This window comes from Pelodiscus sinensis, chromosome 5 (assembly GCF_052426305.1).
Source record: "Pelodiscus sinensis isolate ZL-2025 chromosome 5, ASM5242630v1, whole genome shotgun sequence".
Taxonomy (NCBI): Eukaryota; Metazoa; Chordata; order Testudines; family Trionychidae; genus Pelodiscus; species Pelodiscus sinensis.
The window spans coordinates 10,901,186-10,923,031 of NC_143056.1; the positions used below are offsets into that span (position 1 = coordinate 10,901,186).

General features: G+C 44.2%; 1 protein-coding gene across 3 annotated transcripts in view; it reads right to left on the reverse strand.

The window, feature by feature from the left end:
* The window catches only part of SLC35F4 (solute carrier family 35 member F4), a 63,509-nt gene that overhangs the window by 7,969 nt on the left and 33,694 nt on the right, over window positions 1–21,846 (reverse strand). The window contains exon 4 of one of the 3 annotated variants that reach the window (XM_014579619.4): window positions 14,506–14,725. The exons of the other annotated variants lie outside the window; for them this stretch is intronic. Coding sequence (XP_014435105.2) covers window positions 14,506–14,725 — 220 coding nt within the window. The remainder of the gene's footprint in view (window positions 1–14,505; window positions 14,726–21,846) is intronic. 3 annotated transcript variants of the gene reach the window in all.

Sequence of the window (21,846 nt, forward strand, 5' to 3'; positions counted from 1 at the left end):
CTGGTCCTAAATTAAACAGCTAAACAAGGGGCCTGAATGTCAAAGGTGCTGAGCAGTGGAGATGACAGCCTCCACTGGGCAATGTGGGTGGGGGGAGCCTGGCTCCGCACCCTTGAAAGGAGCAGGGCCTCAGGTGCAATGGGTGAAGCCAGTGGCAACAAGCCACCAGTGCAGCTCAGAGCATGGTGTTACCCCCCCCCCCCAGCTCTCAGAGCTGCTGCGGGCCTAGGGCTCTGGCTGCCACATTAGCAATTGCTCCTCCCCCCCCTCGCCCCAGTCAGTGGGCCTGGTTCTGAGTGTCCACAGCTCCCACGGACTTCCAAGGGTGCTATGGTAGCTCAGACCTTCCGAAAATCAGGCTCCCGTGTTGAAAATCAGGCTCCATCTACATAATTTCTTTACACTGTTAAACTCTATGACACCAAATGTTCAGGCCTGAGTTGAAAAAGCCACCTTGCCTCAACGATTTGATGGCTCCGAATTTTAAAACCAGCATTTTGCTCCCACGACGCTCATCAGGGAAATAACCTGTTTTCCATTTGCGCTCACAGAGTTGCAGGTTCAAACTAACCAGAGGCCGGGCGGAGGCTCCATTTCAAAATCACTTTGGGGAGGAGGGGCTATTCAAACCTATCTAGAAACGGGGTCTGTGCTCTCTGTGGCACAAAGCAATTCTTTCTTGGGCTGCCAAGTGGGCCAGGTCCCAGGATCATGGCTCTAGTCTGGCCATACGCCTGCTCTTCCATTGTTGTAAAATCAAGTGCTTGGTAGAAGCCCTCAGGAACCAATGTCTTTGTGGCAGATTTAAAACCAGTCCAGCAGGTAAATAACAAAGGCTATGTCTGCACTAGCGCTGTTGTCAGCAAACCTTTTGTCAGTCCAGGGTATGAAAAGCACACCCACACACCCGACTGACTTAAGTTTCACTGACAAAAGGACCAGTCTGAATAGTGCTATATTGGCAGGAAACACTCACCGGCTGACACAGCTACCATCGCTTGTTGGGGGTGCCAACTAGAGAGCTCTCTCCTGCCAGCACAAAGCAAAAACACAAAAGCCCTCCCAGCGGTGCAACCTCAGCAGTACCTGTGCCATTGTAAGTAGTGTAGACACAGTCCCCAGCTATGATTTTGTGGGTTAGGCCGGGCTGCTTGCAGTGAGCCCTATTTCAACTCTTTTCATAGCTACCTGTTGCACTGTGCTACAGCATACGCAGCAGGGTGCCCTTTTCTTCTTCATTTCAGGGCCAACACAGACAAGCTGTAAGTCATTTTGAACTTTTCATTGTCAGTTTCTTTATGAAGAAAAACACACACACACAAAACCAAGCAAAAAATCTGCCACTTTAAAAACAAACAATGGTTTTCCTCTAGAAATTAAACAAAAACGTAGCTCAAAAAGCCAAGACTGGGTAGTCTCCTCTTATTTTAATATCAATTATTATTCCAATTGAAATGTTACATTAGCATCCCCAGCCCTGCTTACGGGAGTAAAAAGCTAACTTCCCCAGGTGCTCCAGGCAGACTGTCACAACAGCCCAGCAAAGAGCCAGGATAAATATGGCCAAACGGAGTCTATTTTTGTGTCACAAAAGGTGTGTGCAGAATTGATCATATGCAGGAGAGGCACAAAATTGTACACAACTTGAATGAGAAACAACACGCTGTTTTGGCACTGAGCATATAGAACAGTGGTGAATGGCAATTAATCTTGAAACGGCAGATTGTTCAAAGTGAGGCACTTTGTGCCAAGTAGAACTGTTCAGTTCTCCTACAGTTCCACTTACTCTTATTGTAGTACCAATGCCTGTCTTCTGGCTATACATTTTACAAAGGGGTGTCTGTCTGTCTGTGAGTCCGTTTGTTCAAGAACTCCTCCTACATGTAAAGAGGTAGGGCCATCAAGTTTGGCATGCAGCTTCCTCTTATAATAACTTAAAGCAAGGTCAGGGTTTGGCTATGCCAGGATAATGGGATATGCCTGGAATTCAATTGTTTCTCATAAAATGGAAAGGAGGGGTCTGGTAGGAGTGACAGTTATACTGCAGAATGACCACAGGGAGGCACCAAAGGACCCAGGACAGCTATAACCCCAGTGAGCCAGCAGGGGGGCAGGAGTGGAGAAAGGGACAGCTCTCTCTAATATATTTCAGAGACGTTGTGTGTCTGTCTGTCTCTGTCTGTCCCCCAGCCCAGGGACATGCACCCCTCCCCGGCTATGCCTGCTACAGTTGCAGTAGCCATGGACAGAGGTGTCGCAAACTGGCCCCAAATTGCTGTGGTGAGACAGCGCTGAGGTAGTCCTCTGACTCCTTGGCAGCCTGAATAGTGAACCCCTCATTCCCACCCCTCCCCAGAGCAATGATTTAAATGAAGAAAAACAAAACTATTTGAGTTCAGGACCCTAACAGCACGGAGTAAATCTTCTAGTTTCTTCTATAGCACTTTTCATTAGGAGATCACAAAGCACATCACATGCTTGTATTTCTTCCTCACAACACCCCGGTGCGGCAGGGAAGCATGTTATCTGCATTTTACAAAGGGGAATGAAGGCAAAGAGAGGCTATGTGACTTGTCCACGGTTACAGAGGAAGTCAGTGGCAGAGCAATGAATTGAACCTGGGTTTCCCTATGGCTCAGGCGGGTGGATCATCCTTCTCACCTTCAATGGCAGATTTCAATGGAAATCAGGCATTTAAATGTTTTTGAGGTTTTGAGCCTAAGTCACTTTTGAAAATTGGATTTGGAGGGCCAGCCTTTTAAAGATATTAAGTACCAATGCCATAAGTAGGTGCCTAATAACATTTTTAAAGTGCTTAAATATGTTAAGACATCTAACCTGTTTACATCACGGGAGGTTAGGTCCCTAACCTCACTGGGTGCTTTTGAAAATGTTACCCTACATCTCTTATCTATGCCTCTTCTTCAAATGTGTCAGCTACCAACAGTACAAATGTACAACACAATACACTTCATTTGATCCACTAGTTTAGGTTCCTTTTTGGAACGTTTCTGTAAAACAGCCATTGCTATGGAAAATGAAACCCCAGAAAAATGCAACCTTGTATGAGCTCTCTGTATCTGGGTACGGGGAGAAGGGCAGGTTAGATAGTCACAGTAATCCCATCCCACTGTTCACTGCATTCCTGCCTGGGGAACAGACGTTCATGCATTGACCTCAACATACTCATAACTCTTCTAGCTCTTCATTAAAACACTGACACTAATACAGTCTTATGCTTTAGGGCTTCAAGTGGCTGCCTGAAAGGATCAGGAAGGAATTTTCTCCAATGCACAACTGGAGATGTATCTTGGGTTTTCCTTTTGTTTGTCCCCCCCCCCCCCTCAGAAGCATCAGAGATTAGCCACAGCAGGAGATGGGTCACTGGTTGGAGTAGAGCAGTGCTCTGTGGTGGCACAGAGAATCTTCTTTCCAGGGCTATGTCTAGGCAGCAGGCTTCTTTCGGAAGAAGCTTTTCCAAATGAGATCTTTTGAAAAAACTTCTTCCGAGAAAGTGTGTCCACACTACAAAAGCACATTGAAAAAGCAATCTGCTTTTTCGAAAGATAGCGTCCACACTGAATGGACGCTCTCTCGCATGTCAGCTGTGATTACAATGGACGGAGCCACCTGTGCTTTTTCCTCTTTCCTCTTCTTTCGAAAGAGCTCCCTCTTCCCCATCCACACATGTCTTTTTCCAAAAGTGCTCTTTCAGAAAAAGGCTTCGTCCTCGTAGAAAGAGCTTTACCAATGTTGGAAAATCCTCTTTGTTCTTTCGGCGTTTTTTTCCCCCTAAAGAACGCAATTGGAGTGTGGATGTTTGGCTGCCACGTCTTGCACGATCACATTTGGAGTTGTGAAGGAATTGTTCCCCAGGGACCTTGGAGTTTTCTCACCTTCCTCTGCACGCTGGGGCAAGGGTCATCTGGACATGTCTCACCTAATCAGTTAAAAAACACAGCATGGGCCTCGGGCTTGGATGACACCTAGATCTTTCCTGTTCTCTGAGGCACACATTTTAGGCACTTAATCACTGAAATGGTGCAGATGCTGGGGCTCTCCCATTTCTTTAGTAATTCCACCTCTTTGAGAGGTACCATCTAGGAAGAATACTCCCTTACCACTGTCTACACGGAGACTGAGGTCGGTGTAATAACATTGTTCAAGGGTGCAGATTTCTCACATCCCTGAGCAACATAGCTGGGTTGATCTAATTTTTTTAGTGTAGATGAGTCCCCAGTCTCCTGAGGGTTGAAATGCTTTGATTTGAAGGCACTGAGCTCAATATAGGGTATTCGGGTGAAATTTCCTGGCCTGTGATAAATAAGAGACCAGACTAATGGTCCCTATTTAGCCTTAGAATGGATAAAACTTTATCTCTTACCTTCATGTGGGACAAAGATTAGTCTTACAACATCATATGACACAGTATATCATACTCCTAATATCAATAATAATATTTCATAGCTAGATCTACACGCATATAATGTGCCACCAATAAGCAGGATGCAGAACTTGGAACATTTTAAAAAGCTAAATGAAATCCTTGCTTAGCAGCAATCACCGACACAGACATTCGACACATTAACTGCTGTTTAGCTGAACAGTCTATTAGTTACTATGCCTAGATAGGTAATATTCCTGTTTTTCATTTCAACTTCCCCCAAGATATGAATTAACAAGATTAATAAAACAGCTTTATAGCAATTCACAATTATAACCAATCCTCCTCAGAAATCAAAGCTGCCGCTCACATTCATGGGTTTAACAAAATAAAAAAGCAACTAGACTGATCTGTGGCCTTTTAAACTTGGGTTGCATTATGAATAGGTCTCATTCTGTCACTGGTCATGTGTCATATTGCAAGCTTCCTCCCTAAAAAAATATAACAAAAGGCCCTGAAGTAATCATCGCCTACTTACATTGTTGTTTATTTTTCATGTTAAGATTCCTGGAGAGTTATTTGTTAAGAGGAATCAGTAGAAACTGATTTCTTTAATCTGGTAATATAAATGTGACAAAATAGATCTTTTACAGTGGGGTTTATAATCGAACGCCTCATGAAAACTATGGACAGCATGGAAGTAGAGAGGATTTTTACTACCTCTTTCAAATAGCATTATCCCAGATTTGTAAAGGAGAACAGAGCTTGGCAGAATGTTCCACTTTCCTCAAAATCACATCCAAGCCATTCCTCGGATGCCGGCATACCTCACAAAAGGTGGCACATGAGGTACATGGCTTCCCGGCTTCTCCACACAGCTCTCACCTCACCAATGGAAAACACTAGTGTTTTCTGCAGTTTTCTTCCTCCTTCTGTCATTTTCAGGGATGGCCACTTTGGGCATGTCTACACTAGGAAAACGATTTCAAAACAACTAAAATCGATTTAATAACTCCCCCTGACTTCAACAGAACAATTCAGGGGAGTAACCGCTTGTCAGCAGAGCAGGAGAAAGGGGTTCACTGTCTAATCCTACATGTCTTTTGAGGGCCAGTTTTACAGCGTGCCAGAATTCTAGAAAGCATTAGAAGACGATGAGCACACAACAAGCATTGCCCCCTCAGCCACAGGATTACTAAGACCCGACAATGGAAAAAAACACATGTAAACACTATTTAAATGTCATATTCAGAGTTACTCCTGCGAAGGATACGTGAAAGCATTGGAGTGTATGGACAGTGAGCAGTAATTGTCTTATGCTTGCTTGACAGGCCAGCATGTGTATCCATCAGGCTCGCTGCTCTGGCAAGTAGCAACAGGGGTCGAAGTGAAGCCAAGCGGCCCGTTGGAGCTGACTACTCTCTAAACAAGTTTTTCAATTAATGGAACAAGCTGGAAATCTTCTTTGGCCACTGAACAGACGACGACTAAAACCAGTTTGCACGGTCTTTCTCGGAAGAAAATTTAGCCAGGGAGCATCTCACCAAGGAACATCTTTGCCCATGGAGCATGTGGTAGAACGTTAGTCAGTGTCATAAGTAAAATTTGTCACCTCTCTACCACCAGCCTTCCTGAAAACAAGCTCAGATCCAGGGGCTAGGGTTGCCAGGTGTCCGGTATTCACCAAGACAGCCCGGTATTTTCACCTCCTGTCCGGTAAAAAAAATTCAGAGAATACCAGACACCTGAGATGTCTGGTATTTTCTGAATTTTTCCCCGGCCAGGAGGCGAAAATGCCAGGCATCTGGCAACCCTACAAACACTCAGTGCCCAGCCTCCCCCCCGAGTTCCCCTCTGACCCCCAACACCTCCAGCCCCCTGACCCCAGCCCCCATTCTTACCTGGTTCCCCAAGGCTGACGGCACAAAATGGCTGATGGCCAAAAGACCTAGGGGAAGCAATGCTTCGCCTGGGTCTTAGTGCTCAACCATTCCCCTGTTCCTATCCCTGCACTCACTCTTAAAGGGGACATGCTGTTTTAATGCTCTTTAATTTTAATTTTTGTTTTTGGCTTAAGAAGTCCTTGGAGTCCTTTTTTATTTTTTTTTTTTTTGGTCAACAACTTTGGTCTCCCCCACTTTTTTTCCCCTTCAACATAATTTTTTCCCAGTGCTTTTTTTTGGGGGGAGGGAAAAGGGGATGTTCGGTATTTTTGTTTCAACCATCTGGCAACCCTACCGGGGGGGCAAGAGGGCCCCAAAGGATTTTCTTTTCAAATATGAGCATCTGAATAGAGTTTATAAACACAACCAGGGCTCTGAACCTGCAGACACATTAACTTTGTGTATCTGAAGTCAATAGGCTGCCTTACAAGCTTAAAGCATTTGCAGCATTTGGACCGGCCCCAAATGTAGTCAACCCCACAATATGGATACGTGGGACGGCCAACTATGCGATGAGGAATTCAGAAGTTTCCAGAGAGACAAGGTAAGCCTACGAGTTATGAAATACTTCCTGCTGGGGCATACGTGAGGGCCTTCTATCTCTCTCTGCATCCCGGACTATTGCCCTCAGACAAAGCCACATAAGGCCTGTCCTATGTTGGAAACTTCTACCAGTTGCACTGCTATCGTTACACCAGTATGTGCACCTCATGTGGATGCTCATATCAGTGTACAAGTGCATTTTACAGGTTAGCTTAAACTCCTTCCCAAGCAAAACCTAAGGCAGGGGTGGGCAAAAGGACTTCTGCAGGCGCCACATCTGGCCCACCAAGCGAGTTGATCCAGCCTGCGGAGACCCTGCCGCCCCTCTCCCCGCAGGCCAATCAGGGCCTAGGGGCAGCGGGAACACGCAAAGTCTACTCCCGTCCTGCAAGGGGCTCAGAACTTAGTCAACTGCCAGCTGCTGCTCAGCTGGCGGTTGACTCTAAACTCGGTGCTCCCTTGCAGGGCGGGGGCAGGGAGTGAAAGACTTCACATGCTCACTTTCCCTATGCCCTGTTTGACCTGGGGATAGCAGGGGGGAGTAGAAAAGTCTCCTCCCACCACCAGGGGCACAGGTACCTAGACAGAACTGCCAGCTGTTCAGAACAGCTGGCAGTTCTTTCTATGGGGGGGGAGAGGAGAAAAGACTTTGCGTGCTCCCGCACCGCCAAACCAATTAGGGTCTGTGGGTGGGAAAACATGGAAGTGTCCTGGCCCTGTCCCTTCTGGGTGGCCCAGGGCCACTTCAAAAACTTGTGAAGTGGCTCCCGGTCAAAAATTATTGCCCACCCCTGACCTAAGGCCTGACATCAGGTTTTCAGCTAGGTGGGGATAGGTGTTGCGAGTGTGGAATGGCATCATCTTGTTTGCAAATCCAGTTAAACTTCCATAGCTTTTGTCCCCCCGTAATCATTGTTCAGTAAAGCAGAGATTCTCAAACATCATTGCGCCACGACCCCCCTGCTGACAACAACACTTATGACGTGATCCTGAGGTCTTGCCCCACAGTTTGGGAACCCTAAATGGATCCTCAGAGTAAGACAGACTGTTAACCTTTACCAGAAAAACAGCACATGGGTGAAAAAAGCAGTTTTGTACAAGAGATGAAAAAAAGAGAGCAGGGTTCCATGCCAGCCTCTGCCATTGGCCAGTTGGGAGGCCTTGGGTGAGTCACATCCCCTTCCTATGCCTCAGTTTACCTCCTTCACAATGGGGATAATACTGACTTCAAATCACTCTACAAAGGAGATCTATTGATGATGAAACATGCAGTGCAAGAGGTATGTATTATACTAGTGGTTGTCAAACTCTTCCACACTCTGACCCCATTGTACAACAGAAAAAAAAGGGTCCAGCCTCCTCTCATCTAGACATAAAGTACAGGGAAGTCACGGTGAACCCCTGGGCTTACTAAGATCCCGAAAACTCCATGACCTGCTAACTGGTCCATGAAATACTTCATTTACTAGGCATTTTTGGATCATTATATTTTCCTAATATGTGTCTACCGGTTCTGGCAGGGTCTGGTGCTGCACTGACAGGAGATGTGCGTGTTTGTGGGGAGCTTGCTACTGATGATGAGTTTGGAAAGGTGCGGGGGGAGGGGTTGTTTGAAGGACAGATGAGGGGGTTCAGGAAATATTTCTTTTAGGATGTGTTCCCCAGGAAGTCAGGGTTACAACTGGGTTCAACTCAAACTCCCAAAGAACAACAGATACAAAGTCTGCAGACACATCTCCATTGCTACACCATCAACCACTAGGGATGTTAAAAAAAAAGAGAGAGGTGAAAAATGTAACCTAGAGGTTGCATGGTTACATACGCTGCAGGCTCTGCAGTATGAAGCTTAAAAACTATAAGCTTGGTACTGCGGAGCCCACAGTACAGGACAACAATCGGTTTCCCGGGAGCAGGGTCAAGGGCCAGCATGTAACTATACCACCCACAAGATACCTTTCTCAATCCATGAGTCCTACACATGCTTATAGCACCTGGTGTACCTCACCCAGGTCACTCAATGCCCCAAAAAACAACCATGTGGGTAAAACCAATCACCACTAATCACCACAATCAAATGCACTCAGACAGAAAAACGGAAAAAGGCAAAAGTCCCTGTCACCCGTGGGTGAACACTTTTCACAAAACGACCATTCTATATCTGATCTCTCAGGCCTTAGTCTCACAGGAAAGCTGCACGACATCTTCAAAAGACAGGCCTGGGAGCTTTAATTTGCAACTTGGCTAGATACTAAAAATCATGGATTGAGAAGAGATTTATGGTTTATTACACAAATCTATAACCCACTAACTCCTCTTTCCTCCCTGCCATGACTGGAAAGGTGTTAAGAACCCACTTTACCTTGAACAGTCTCTTAAAATGTGTGTTAACAACTTGTGCTCTAAACCAGGGGTGGGGAACCTACGGCCCGTGGACTAGAGCTAGGCCCTGAGTTAATTTGACCCAGCCTGCAGCATTTCTCCATGCTGTGGACTGTAAGCCCCGAGTCTAGGCATTCCCTCCCCATGGGGTTGGAGTGTGGCACAAGCCAAGGTAAGTGTGAGTGAGGGGTGTTTTGGATTTTGCTGCTTGGGAGCACTGAGAGCAAGTGAAAAGTGAGGGTTTTTTTGGGGGGGAGGGGTTTGCTTGTGTGTGGTCCCTGACTAATATTTCTGTGGGTCAGTGGCCCTTGACCGAAAAAGGTTCCCCACCCCCTGCTATAAACAATCTGTTCCACCTTGTATTTAGCAGAGACACTCTGAGTACTTTTCCCGGACCTGAAGAAGAGCCTTGTGTATCCTCAAAAGCTTGTCTCTCAAAAACAGAAGTTGGTTCAACTAAAAAAAATTACCTCATCCACCGTGTCTCTGCAATGTGATCCAGCAGCAGGCTCTCTTTCAAACCAGACAAAGCCAAATTTGAAAATTCAAGAGTAGCCCTAATGGCTTTTGTTGACAAAAACACTTAAGTGTGTGCTTAACTTTGCACTCTCAAGTCAATGGGGACTTAAGCACGTGCTTAAGTCCAAGTGTGCACTCAGCTACCTTCCTGAATAAGAATGGCCCAAGGCATGAGCTTAAATGAATCAGGGCCCACATGGCAAAATTTACATGCACGCTTCACTTCACGCAGTGCGAGCATTTCCCTTGACTCCAATGGGATTGCACACGATGTGGTAAGCATATGAGTATGTTTCTGAAGGATTGAGACTTTTGTGTGCAGTACTAAGAGGGAATGTCCTTTATGATCTGTGATTAGCTCACCCAGAGTAACTACACTACGGAGCCAGATTCTTGTGAGAGCTCGTTTCTCAGCAGCACCCCGTTAGACCAATGAGCGCTGAGTCCTTTTGAAAATTGGGCCATGATTGAGGCACCAGAGTACTCTGTAAAATCGAGCTCAGAGCCTGGTATTTTTAGCCGGTATTTTTCTGTTCTTTTATCTCGCAGGTAACCTAATTACATCAGGTTTCAGTGCGTCTCAGGGGTGAAAGCAGCACAGATCTCGCCCAAGTACAAAAGGCTGGAATTTCTCACACTCCTCTGTCATTTCCCAGGCATGCGCCAGCCTGATTGCTAACGTCATTAAAAATCATTCTTGTGCATCTGCTGTGGGACAATAGTGTGGTATGTGAATGGTGAAAACACCTTTTACATACAGTTGTTTGACACTCGTTTTTTCAGTCATATGTTCTCATACCTAATATGTATTACATCTACCACATTAATACCGTGTCCTTATAGCAAAAGATGACACTTTCCCTCACCCAATAGTCTGCTTATGCTACAAAGTAAAGTCAAAAAACCCACTTTCATACATTTTCACCAACAGTCATGACCTCTTTTAAGCAGAACTCATCAGTTGTGTTTGCACCTCATGAAATGCGTTCCTTTTAAATGGAGATTACTAAACAGGTATCCCATTTCTTACTTTTGACAAGCTAGATCATGTGGTAAGCACGAGGCCACAGTAAGTGGCAAGATGAGGCATCAATGTTCCAAGAGCAGACCAGTGAGCCTGTGACCCAATTTACTTGGACATGTCTGTCATGAAGCTGCAACTTAGTTATTCCAGTATTTGGCTCTACTTCTTGCAACACTGAACTGCATGTTAACTGTAGTATATGCTGCATTCAGCAATTATTTCTTTGCATGGGTATGTCTACACTACTGACTGGATTGTTGAGTAGCAATAGATCCAGTGGGGGTCAATTTATCGAGTCTAGTATAGACGTAATAAATCAACTACCAATCACTCTCAGTGTTGATTCTCATTCTCCACTTCAACAAGAAACGCAAGGGGAGTCGACTTACCCCTCCATGCCAGCGCAGGTGGTGGCGAGGGGTGGAAGCCACGGCTCTCCCTACCTCCTGCCCACTCTCTGCCCTGCTTCCACATCTGTTCTACTTCCCCCACAGTCAGTGCAGGTGTGAAAGGATGCTCACCATTAATCCATCTGTTGTTTTGGAACTCTCGAAATGTGCCACTATAACAGCGCTGCAGAGCAAAGTCCTCTCTCGCTGCAATGGCTTCCATACTGCCCCCTGCACACGGCTCACAGGTAGTTGAAAGAATCCCTTGTCTATCTGCAGTGCTGAGAGCCTTGGCTGTGGGGGTGGGTTTGGCAGCAGAAATTGAACTTAAGTCTTCTAGTGCTTCCTACAGGAACCTCTATTGTATGAGCTGAGACAGCCTCTTTCTGATTTGCAAGGAAACTACCCTCTCCTTTTTCGAATCCTTCCTCAAGACGCACTTCCTTTCATGATGCCTACAAGGAATTAGCCAACAAACTGCAAATAGCTTGCGAGGCAGATGGTTATAGTTGATGTTTGTTGATTTCATATTTTAAAATGGGGTATCTAATATACATGTGTGGATTGTATATATTTTGGCCCTAACCCCACGCCGATTTATTACTCCCAAACTCCCCTTCATGGCACTACTCACATACTTCAAGTCAAGCACCTGCATAGGTCAATGCTAAGCTTTCTGGAGAGAGGACAATGCTTAGCACATTACCAGTGCTACCATGATGTATAACAACAACTGGCCATGGAAAGAGACAGCACAGACATTACTTATAATACCACTTAGCTCTTATTTAGCCCTTTTAATTAGTAGATCTCAAAGGTCTTCACAAAAGAGGTCAGAATTATTATCCCCATTTTACAGATAGATAAACTGACACACAGTAGTGATAGAAGTTTCCCCCACAGTGTCCTGGTCCTAATGTGTCCCGACTCTATTTTTAAAGGGTAACCTCTAGAACAGGGGTGGGGAGACCTGTGGACCCTGGCTTGCCTGGATCCAGCCCCTGAGGTTCATGGCATCCCCTTCCTCAGCATTGGTGAGCCTGCACTGGCATTCCAGCCCTCCGTTATCTCACCATGGGGCAGGAGTACACAAAATCTACTTGCCTAGGGGTCAGCGACCCCTGATCCAAAAAAGGTTCCCCACCCTTGCTCTAGAAGTTAGTGATCAAGTACTTCTCAGTGCAAACTTAATCCTTGGCCTTTTAACTGAGAGTGCTCAAAAGGATATTGATTAGTGGTAACGGGGTTCTGCCATATGGGGACCAGTCTGCCGGAAGCCTGGCAGAGTCTGCCAAACTCAGTTCACATGTGCAACGGAACACTCACCAAAGAGCAAACCGTCTAATTCATTGCAGAGCTAGTCTGAATTGGAATGGGTCAGCTGGACCTGAAACATCCCTATGGCCTCAGTGTGGCAAAACACATAAGCACGTGCTTTGCTGAAGAGAGATGGCATTATTCATGTGCCACACACACATGCTTAATGCCAGACTGATCTGGAGTCTGTATCCTCGTTACCAGTTTGGCAAGCCATCCAGCCCCCTCTCCGAAAAGGAAGTTTTCCTCTCAGGCCCCAGAACCTAAGAGCAGATTTTTTTTCTCGGTATACCTGTCCCCAATTCCAAACACCACGTCAGATGTCACAATCTAGGGTTCTCCTGCTCCTACATTTCAGGATCATTTTCCTCCCCAACTTCATCAGTCTCAAAGCAGTGGTGTCTATCGTTTTCTAAAATGGCTGGCAGGAGTCCCTCGGCGAATGCACAGGAATGGAGGGAACTCAAATCCAACTGCTCTGGTGGCCCATGCCAGTTCTAAATGCCTGACCTGGGCCCTGACTTTGACATTAGTGGCTAAACTCAGCCTGACCGCACTGGTACCAGATCAGATTGTCACGCCCATTGAAGTCAATAGGAATCTGGACATTTTTGAGCAAAAATTCAGAGGTGGCTCCAGATCCGTTCTTTATACTCAGACCTGCATATTATATATTAATTTATAAAAGAAATATGCTCAGTTTTCTCCAATGTCTGCTTGGGTTAGACCTTTGTTGGGTTGGGGAAAGGACACAGACTACAAAAAATATAAATCTGACTTCTACTCCTATCCACACTGTTCTATCAGACTTCTACACCCAGGCTGTGTCTAGATTGCAGGCTTATTTCGGAAGAAACTTTTCTAGAAGAGATCTTCCAAAAAAAAACTTCTTCCGAAAGAGAGCGTCCACACACAAAAGTGCATAGAAAAAGCGATCTGCTTTTTCAAAAGATAGCATCCACACTGAATGGACGCTATCTCGCGTGTAGGCTGTGATTACTATGGACGGAGTGGCTACCAGGGCACCTGTGATTTTTCCTTTTTCCTCTTCTTTCGAAAGAACTTTCCTCTTCCCCGTCCACACACGCCTTTTTCCGAAAGAGGTTTTTCGGAAAAAGGATTCTTCCTCGTAAAAAGAGGATTACCAATGCCGGAAAAACTGCTCTGTTCTTTCAATTTACTTTCAGAAGAACACGATTGCAGTGAGGATGTAACCCAGGTTTTATCGGAAAAACATCCGTTTTCCCAACAAAATTCTGTAATGTAGACATACCCTTAGTGTGAAATTCATCCCTGCATAAATGTCCCATATAATCCCTGTTTGATGGGGGGGTCAGGAGCTAAGTTTTTGTCCGAAGAAGACTCATTAGCACTGGCACTACAATTGACAGCTTTTTTTCCCTCCCCCCTCCCTTCTTTTTCTGTTATAAACTAGGAGGTTCCCCCTTTTTATTCCACTCTCATCTGAGGAAGTGGGTTTTGCCCACAAAAGCTCACAATACTCTCTCTCTCTATATATATATTTGTTAGTCTCTAAGATGCTACAGGACTACTTGTTGTTTTTTAGAAATACATAGTATATTGAAAAAGCACAGAATAATCTTTAATATGATTAATTCAGTATCATCCCAGAACTACAAATAAAATGGCTTTAATAAGGTCCTAAAAGTTTATCACAAAGTTCAAAATAAACTTGTGAAAAAGTGTTTTCCATATCACAAACAATATTTCAGAACTTTAAACCCAAGGTAATGAAAGATCCTCTTAGTGGACCTAATTTGCCACCTGAAATTCGGTGTCATGGTTCAGCTGGACTCTGTACTCACACTATTACCTTAAAAGACTGAAATCCCTAACTGGTCCTCAGATTTAGATTTGTACCACAAAGTTAATGAGAAATGTTTCAAAATATACATACATTGTTTTTAGCATAATGGCTATCTTTAAATCATGGATTTAAGATTGATTATGAAAGTCAAGATGGTTGAAAATCATATAAGTCATTACCCTTACGCCCATGAACCTGTCTTTCAGCACAATCCAAGAAAGCAAGAAGACAAATGCTTTGTTACAACAGAACAGGGCAGAGACGTCTGTGGCTGTCAGCTTCTTTAAAGCCAGTAAATACAGGTAATTAGTCAAAGTCCACAGAATAGAAAAGGGAGCAGTCCTTTTAAGAAAGAGTTTCAACGTCAGACCATCTTCACCAAAAATCCGACTGCATTCCCTAAGAAAAGAAAACAGTTTAATACTCAACTAGTATTTTGTTTAGTGTTCACTTGAACATGGCTAACACGTTCTAGACTTTTATTATGTGTTAGAATTAGTCAGTGGGGCTTCCTGAATACTCAGTACACTCACAAGAAAGTGATACATTTAGTGCTGATCATAACCTAGCCTACTTTCTTCAGGCACTTCAAGCAGTGCAATATTGCAAATGGATTGGGGTCACTTACCTGGCAGAACCAGCCTCTATGCGGGAACAATCTGTTTTTTCAAAGGAAACTGAAATACAAACTTTTTGTTGTGGTTGTTCTATGGGCTGGTTTCAGTAAAATAAAACAAATAAATAGTTGTCAGCAAAAACTTTGTTTTTAAAAAACAAAACCTACGTTTTTCCCTGAAAATATTTTCCTTACAAATTTCTCCAATAACTTTTATTTTCCGGAAAAAATTTCATTTAATTGAAAAGCTGTCTTTCATTTAAAAAAAATGTTGGCAAGAAAACATTTGCTAGCTGTAGTTACAGCACAGGTTAAAGTAATATGTGGGATTTTTAGTAGTCTTCAAGTTCAAGAGATAAGGTAGGGAGCTAACACAACTCTCTGGAAGTCAGACATTTGATAGACAAGCCCTTATTGCCAGAAGGAATGGACTCGTATGAGAGGACGACAGACCCACAGCCTGGATCATGAAGCTGGACAAAGGATTTGTCATCACATCAAACCCCTGGTCCATCAAATCCAGCGTCCTTCTTCGATGAAGTGTCCAATGCTTGAATCCGTAACATTCCTTGCCAAATGTGTGACGCAAGCATAGGAAATTATTTGCATTCCTGACCCCTTTATGCATTAGCCTGTGCCATGAAAGACGATGTATCATTCTGTTTAATATATATCACAAAAAATACTATTACTAGTTATCAGCGGTCATAGCATCATTTTGGTTATCACTTAGTCATTTGATGACAGAAGATAATCAAATTATCCTATTATTGTGCTTATCCTGCCCTTTTCTTAATCCAGCCATTTGAATCTATTTTTATTCCAGTATTTGGCTCTACTTCTTGCAGCACTGAACTGCATGTTAATTGTAGTATATGCTGCATTCAGCAATTATTTCTTTGCATGGGTATGTCTACACTAGTGACTGGATTGTTGGGTAGCAGTTGATCCAGTGGGGGTTGATTTATTGAGTCTAGTATAGACGTAATAAATCAACTACCCATCGCTCTCAGTGTTGATTCTCATTCTCCACCTCAACGAGAAGCGCGAGGGGAGCCGACAGGAGAGCATCTCCCGTGGACACACTGTAAGTAGATCTAAATACATCAACTTCAGCTATGTTATTTACATAGCTAAAGCTGAGTAACTTAAATGGATCTCCCAAGTAGTGTAGAACAGCCCCATGTGTTCTAAGTCCCGGGCATTAACTTAATGGAGATGTCCCTTCTTCCTGAACTAAGGCACATAATAACAAAAACTGATTCACCAGTAGCATTTATTGTGCCCTCTGGAATAACTCAGCCAAGACATGAGTTAGAAAGGACTTGATCAAGTGTAGTAGAGCTAGTTTTTCAATCTCAAGAGAAAATCCCACCATATATCCAACCACCATGCTGCCCTTCTCATCACCTTTTCAATCTCACCTCTGAAAGCTGGTGCTTTCAGGCAGCTAATAAGCCATTATCCTTGAGATGTTTAAAATCTGCCCTTTAAAAAGGTCATTTTCACTGTGATAGCACTCAAGGAAGTACTGTTATGCCATCTAATAATTTTTTTTCCAGAGGAGCACGTATATATTCACCTCTTTTATTAATTCCTACTTAAGAGTCATTTCTTCCTTTGCACCCATTAAACCAACATGCTCTATAAAGCAATAAACTTTGGTAACAACCATCTGCTTCTCCAAACGGCATCCTGGTGTGCCATTCAACAACGAACGCTGGCATAGTGAGATTCACAAAAAGCCTCAGCTACTCCTGCTGAACTAGCAATTCTTACAACCTCTTGTGTTTTGCAACGATCAGGTCAGAAATGCTGTTTGTAGAGCGAGCTTTGGGTTTTCCAGAATTCTCCGATGATGTTTTGCGTATTATACTTCTTTTAATCCATAAACACATTCAAATAATACAGGTAAGCATATAAACATGAGCTTAACTTTGAGCATGCGCCGAAGTCCCCCTGGCTTCACTGGGAGCTAAGCACGTGCTTAAATGCTTTGCTGAACATGGACGGACCCAGCATGTGCTTGAAGAGTACATGACTACGTGCTTGCTGAATCTGGGCCATCATGGAGGATAACTTTTATTCCAAGGGATGTAGGTCCTCATTCCAGGCTTGCTAACAGCCTGATCTTGTAGCATTGGCATCAATGGGAGTTGTGCAATTGTCCTCAGTGGGAGAAAAAGCAGGACCTTGCACTATTGCAAATCCAAAACATCTCACCTGCAGCCAGGGGAGTATGTTTGGATTTAAGCTGGTGTAAACCAAATCAGAATCTATCTCACTGACCGCGAGTCTGTCCTATACAAAACATGAAAGTGGGAGGTGGTACCAAGTGACTAAGGCTGGCAGATTGTTTAGCCACCAGAGTTAGGCAGGTGGTACAAAGTGAGTGCTGGGGAAAGCTTTGCACCATATCATACCCTTGTGCTGTCCACATAGCCAAATCTGTCACACGAACAGTTGGCTTAGACATATACTGCGGGAGAGGTTCTCTCTGTCATCCACCATGTTCAGCAGGGCAGAGAGTGGGTTGCTGGCAGACGATGGGAGCTGCAACAGGTGGTGATCTGCCATCAATAATACTCTGGTAGGGAGCCCTGCAATCTGGCTACCTCATCCTGTGGCCCCAAAGAGTACGAGGTGGTGGGAGCAAGAAGTAGGGTTGCCAGGTGTCCGGTTTTCACCCGGACAGTCCATTTTTTCTGGCCCCGTCCGGTAAAAAAACCCAGAAAATACCAGACATATAACACAGTCTGGTATTTTCTGTTTCTCTCGGATGGGAGGCCGACGGGGACAATCTTCCCCTGCAGCATTTGGCATGGGGAAGCAAGGAGCACAGGGATTCTTAAAGGTGCAGCGCCTTTTTTTTTTTATTTGTGCTCAACACCTTTTGTCCCCTTGTTCTTTTGCTCAACCACGTTTGGTGAAAGCATCTGGCAAGCCTACCAAGAAGGCCCTGGAGCCTGCTTGGCAGCTGAGGGAAGGAGAGAGGGCCCTGCAAGCTGCCTCTCTTCGAATGCCCTGGAGGCTTCCCAAAACAGCTAAAAACTGGAATGCACAATGCAGTAAAGCAAACAGCTCATCTCCAAAAGTAAGAGTGGGCCTATTTAAAAATCTGCACTTGGGCAGACTTAGCCTTTTCTATTGTGCACACGGGCCTCAGCCGTCACGTTCTCTGGAGCTGTTGCACCTCAGGCAATCTTTTACCCCTTCTCTTTGGCGCCTGCCAAAGAGAGTGTCCCCTACATGACTCCACCCTCTCCAAACGCCTGCAGAGAAGACACGTCAGTCCCTGCTGATGTGTGCCAGCCTCCGGAGTGTCAGGTAGCGGTTACTTTTCGCCCCACACAACAGCATGCCGCAAGGGAAGTGAATACCAAATCCAATGGAAATGGCCAGAGAGTAAGGCAGAGAGATAGAACATCATTAAATCATCTGAATTAAAAACTGGCCAGGGCATCAGTTATGTTACTCTTGCAAAAAAAAAGCACCTCACATTGTCCCTCCCTTGCTTTTGTGTCTTGGCTGGGAGGTGAGATCCAGGAACACGAGGCCTCCCGCACACCATTCTAGGGCACTGACACGGAGGGAAAAGTGACACTTTCTGAATCACAAACATCACGAGCTCCAGAGGCGATGTTTCCCACGCAGGGACTGACCCAGGCAGACTATATTTCGGCTCGGAGGCCTGAGAAGAGCACAGCCCAGTGCAGCGTGACTTCAGGCTACAACTGTGTGTCCAAGTTTTGGAGCCCAGAGAAAAGGCCATTTGGGTTGCAGCTTTCAGGCCAGATTCACCTCAGCAGGCTCCACAGCTGGCAGCTTCATGGTAGCTCCTCTAGCAGAAGTTACCCAGGAAAAGCACTGAACTAGTGCCTCTCTTGGCTGGTTTGGTTCTGCCTTCTCTTGGGCCAGGCCCTACTACTCTGAGGGCTCATTCAGGCACCCCTGAATCTGCTCCCTCACCTGAAATGTCCTCTGATACACAGATTTGTGCTGAGCATGGTAATTCAGAAGGGGCCTGGGGAAATCTGACTGAGGTGCTGTGGGGAGTGCAGGCTGAGTGGCAGAGTGGATGCAGAGGGCAAGAGGGCGAGCATGACAAACCACATTTCCTTGGCGCTTCCATTTCTGCTTGGACTGATGCCTGTATCTCACGATCCTCCCTTGTCCTTGTCACTAGAAATTCAACACGGACGCTCTTACGCAAGAAAGCTCTGATGGCCATTCACAGAATGCACCTGTGCTTTTTCTGATAGGCTCTTTTTGCTCAAGAAACCTCTGCGGTGCATCCACACCTGCCTTTTTGCACAAGAGCTGTCGTGCAAAAAGGACTTATTCCTCATGGGTAAAGCAATAACTCTACTGACAAAAGCCTTCTGTCCTGTCGATTTACTGTCATTTTTTTTGCACAAAAACGCGCTTGAGGTGTGGACGCTCCGCCGGGTTTTGCGCAAAAAAATGCTGGTTCTCCCTGAACTCCTAGGTCCAGCAGATATTCTGAACTGAGTGCTTGAGGGAACGTGCTCTAGAGCTTACAGTACCCACCATTAACAAATCAGCATTTGGTAACAGCCCTCATTCAGTGGTGTGTGAGATGCCATCCAGCTATTTCCAGGGAACAACTGCATATACCTCTGTGGGAAGACTATTGGCAAAGGCTGACTTTTTAATGGGGATTACTATTACTGTGACAAGCGCCACAATCTTTCATTACTTGCCCCTGTGAAGAGTTGAGGCTTCATGCTTCCCATCTCATCTACGAACAGTAGGAAAACGCTGGGAGTTGTGTTAGAAAACTCTACCTTGAGAAGGCTAAAATGGCAAATTGAAATTCAGAGGACAGCTTGCAACAGTGAATCACTTTTGAGGCTAAAAAACTGAATCTCACAGGTAATCCATGAGAGTTTCAAAACAGTTTCAAAGCCTTTAACCTTTGTAATGCAGCAAACCCAAAGCTGAAACCCAAGACTTCTGTCTTTTTTTTAAATGCATAAGAAGATGACTTTTTAAAAAATGCATAAGAAGCAACAAAGGCTCTGTTTGGCTTTGATAGGGTAGGGTGATATTTTGAAAATAAATGACATTCTCAGTAACCTAGTTGAGATGTTATAGGTATAATTTGTTATGGTCTGGTGCGCAACCCATTGGACAAAATTTCATGCTTCTTTAAGCCACCAGGGAATCACTCTTTCCTACAGAAATAAAAAATAACACCCAACACATACTACTAGCCCAGAGGTAAGCATTGGTCAGATTTGATTGAAACAAATTATCTGTTTCAATAAAACAAACTTAGCAAAAGAAATAAAAATAAACAATAGAAAGAGAAAGTGAGAGCTTATTAATGGGGATAATGCTTAGAGTACAAAAATAATAACTATAAATACTTTAAAATAAATTATGCTTTAGGTTTCTTTAGGATGGTAATAATCAAAAAAACAAAACCTCATGAGACAAGGAAAAGTCTGAATAGTATTAAGAGATGATTTTCAAACCTGCACATTCTCAATTACATAGAATAGATTTGGGTTTATCTAATGTATGTACTCAAAAAAAACAAAAACAAAAACCTAGTTCTCTGATGTGTCTGTGCAAATCAGATACGCTGGCCATTATTACAAAGTCATCATTTGCCAAAATTACTACCCTCTCCCCAAATGCAACCTCAAATGCCATGGGATTCTGCAGGGATCAGTTCTGGGACCAATTCTGTTCAATATCCCTCATCAAGGATTTAGATAATGGCATAAAAAGTACTTATAGTTTGCGGATGATACCAACTTGGGAAGGACTGCAAGTGCTTTGGAGGATAAAGTCATACTGTAATTCAAAATGATCTGGACAAATTGGAGAAATGGTCTGAGGTAAATAGGATAATGTTTAATGAGGACAAATGCAAAGTACTCCATTTAGGAAGGAACAATCAGTTGCACACATACAAAACGGGAAGTGACTGTTTAGGAAGGAGTACTCAGAAAAGGATTTAGAGGCCATAATGGACGACAAGTTAAATGAGTCAACAGTGTGACACTGCTGGAGAAAAAAGCAAACATAATTCTGGGATGTATTAACAGAAGTGTTGTAAGCAAGACACAAGAAGTAATTCTTCCGTTTTACTCTGCACTGATTAGGCCTCAGCTGAAGTACTGTGTCTAGTTCTGGGTGCTACATTTCAAGAAAGATGTGGACAAACTGCAAAAAGAAGAGCAACAAAATAGATTAAAGGTCTAGAAAACATGACCTATGAGGGTTTGTTCAGTCTAGAAAAGAGATGACTGAGAGGGGACATGATAGCAGTTTTCATGCACCTAAAAGTGTGTTACAAGAAGGAGGCAGAAAAATTATTCTCCTTAACTGCTAATAGGACAAGATGCAATGGGCTTAAATTTGCAGCAAGGGAAGTTTAGGTTGGACATTAGGAAAAACTTTCTAACTGTCAGGGTGATTAAGCCTTGGAATAAATTGCCTAGGAAGTTTGTAGAATCTCCATCACTGGAGATATTTAAGAGCAGGTTAGACAGACATCTGTCAGGGATGGTCTAGATGGTGCCTGGTCCTGCTGTGGGTGCAGGGGGTTGGATTTGATGACCTCTTGAGGTTTCTTCCAGTTCTATTATTCTATGATTCTTGGATTTCCCCTTATACATAGAATTGGAAATACTCTGGGAACCGTACAATAACTGTTGGCAAATTATAGCAAATTCTCCTGTGCATTAGCTTTGGCACCTAACTTGCTATTTTGCACACTCATGTACCTCATTTGCATTTGCTCATCCATTTTTTGTGTGCATAAAATTCCTATATCTGCGCACATATAAATGTCCAACTTTGACAACTGGGCTCTAATATTTGGGTTGGTGTTTTTTTAAAATCACCATGTCTTTTGTAAGCGTGGGTC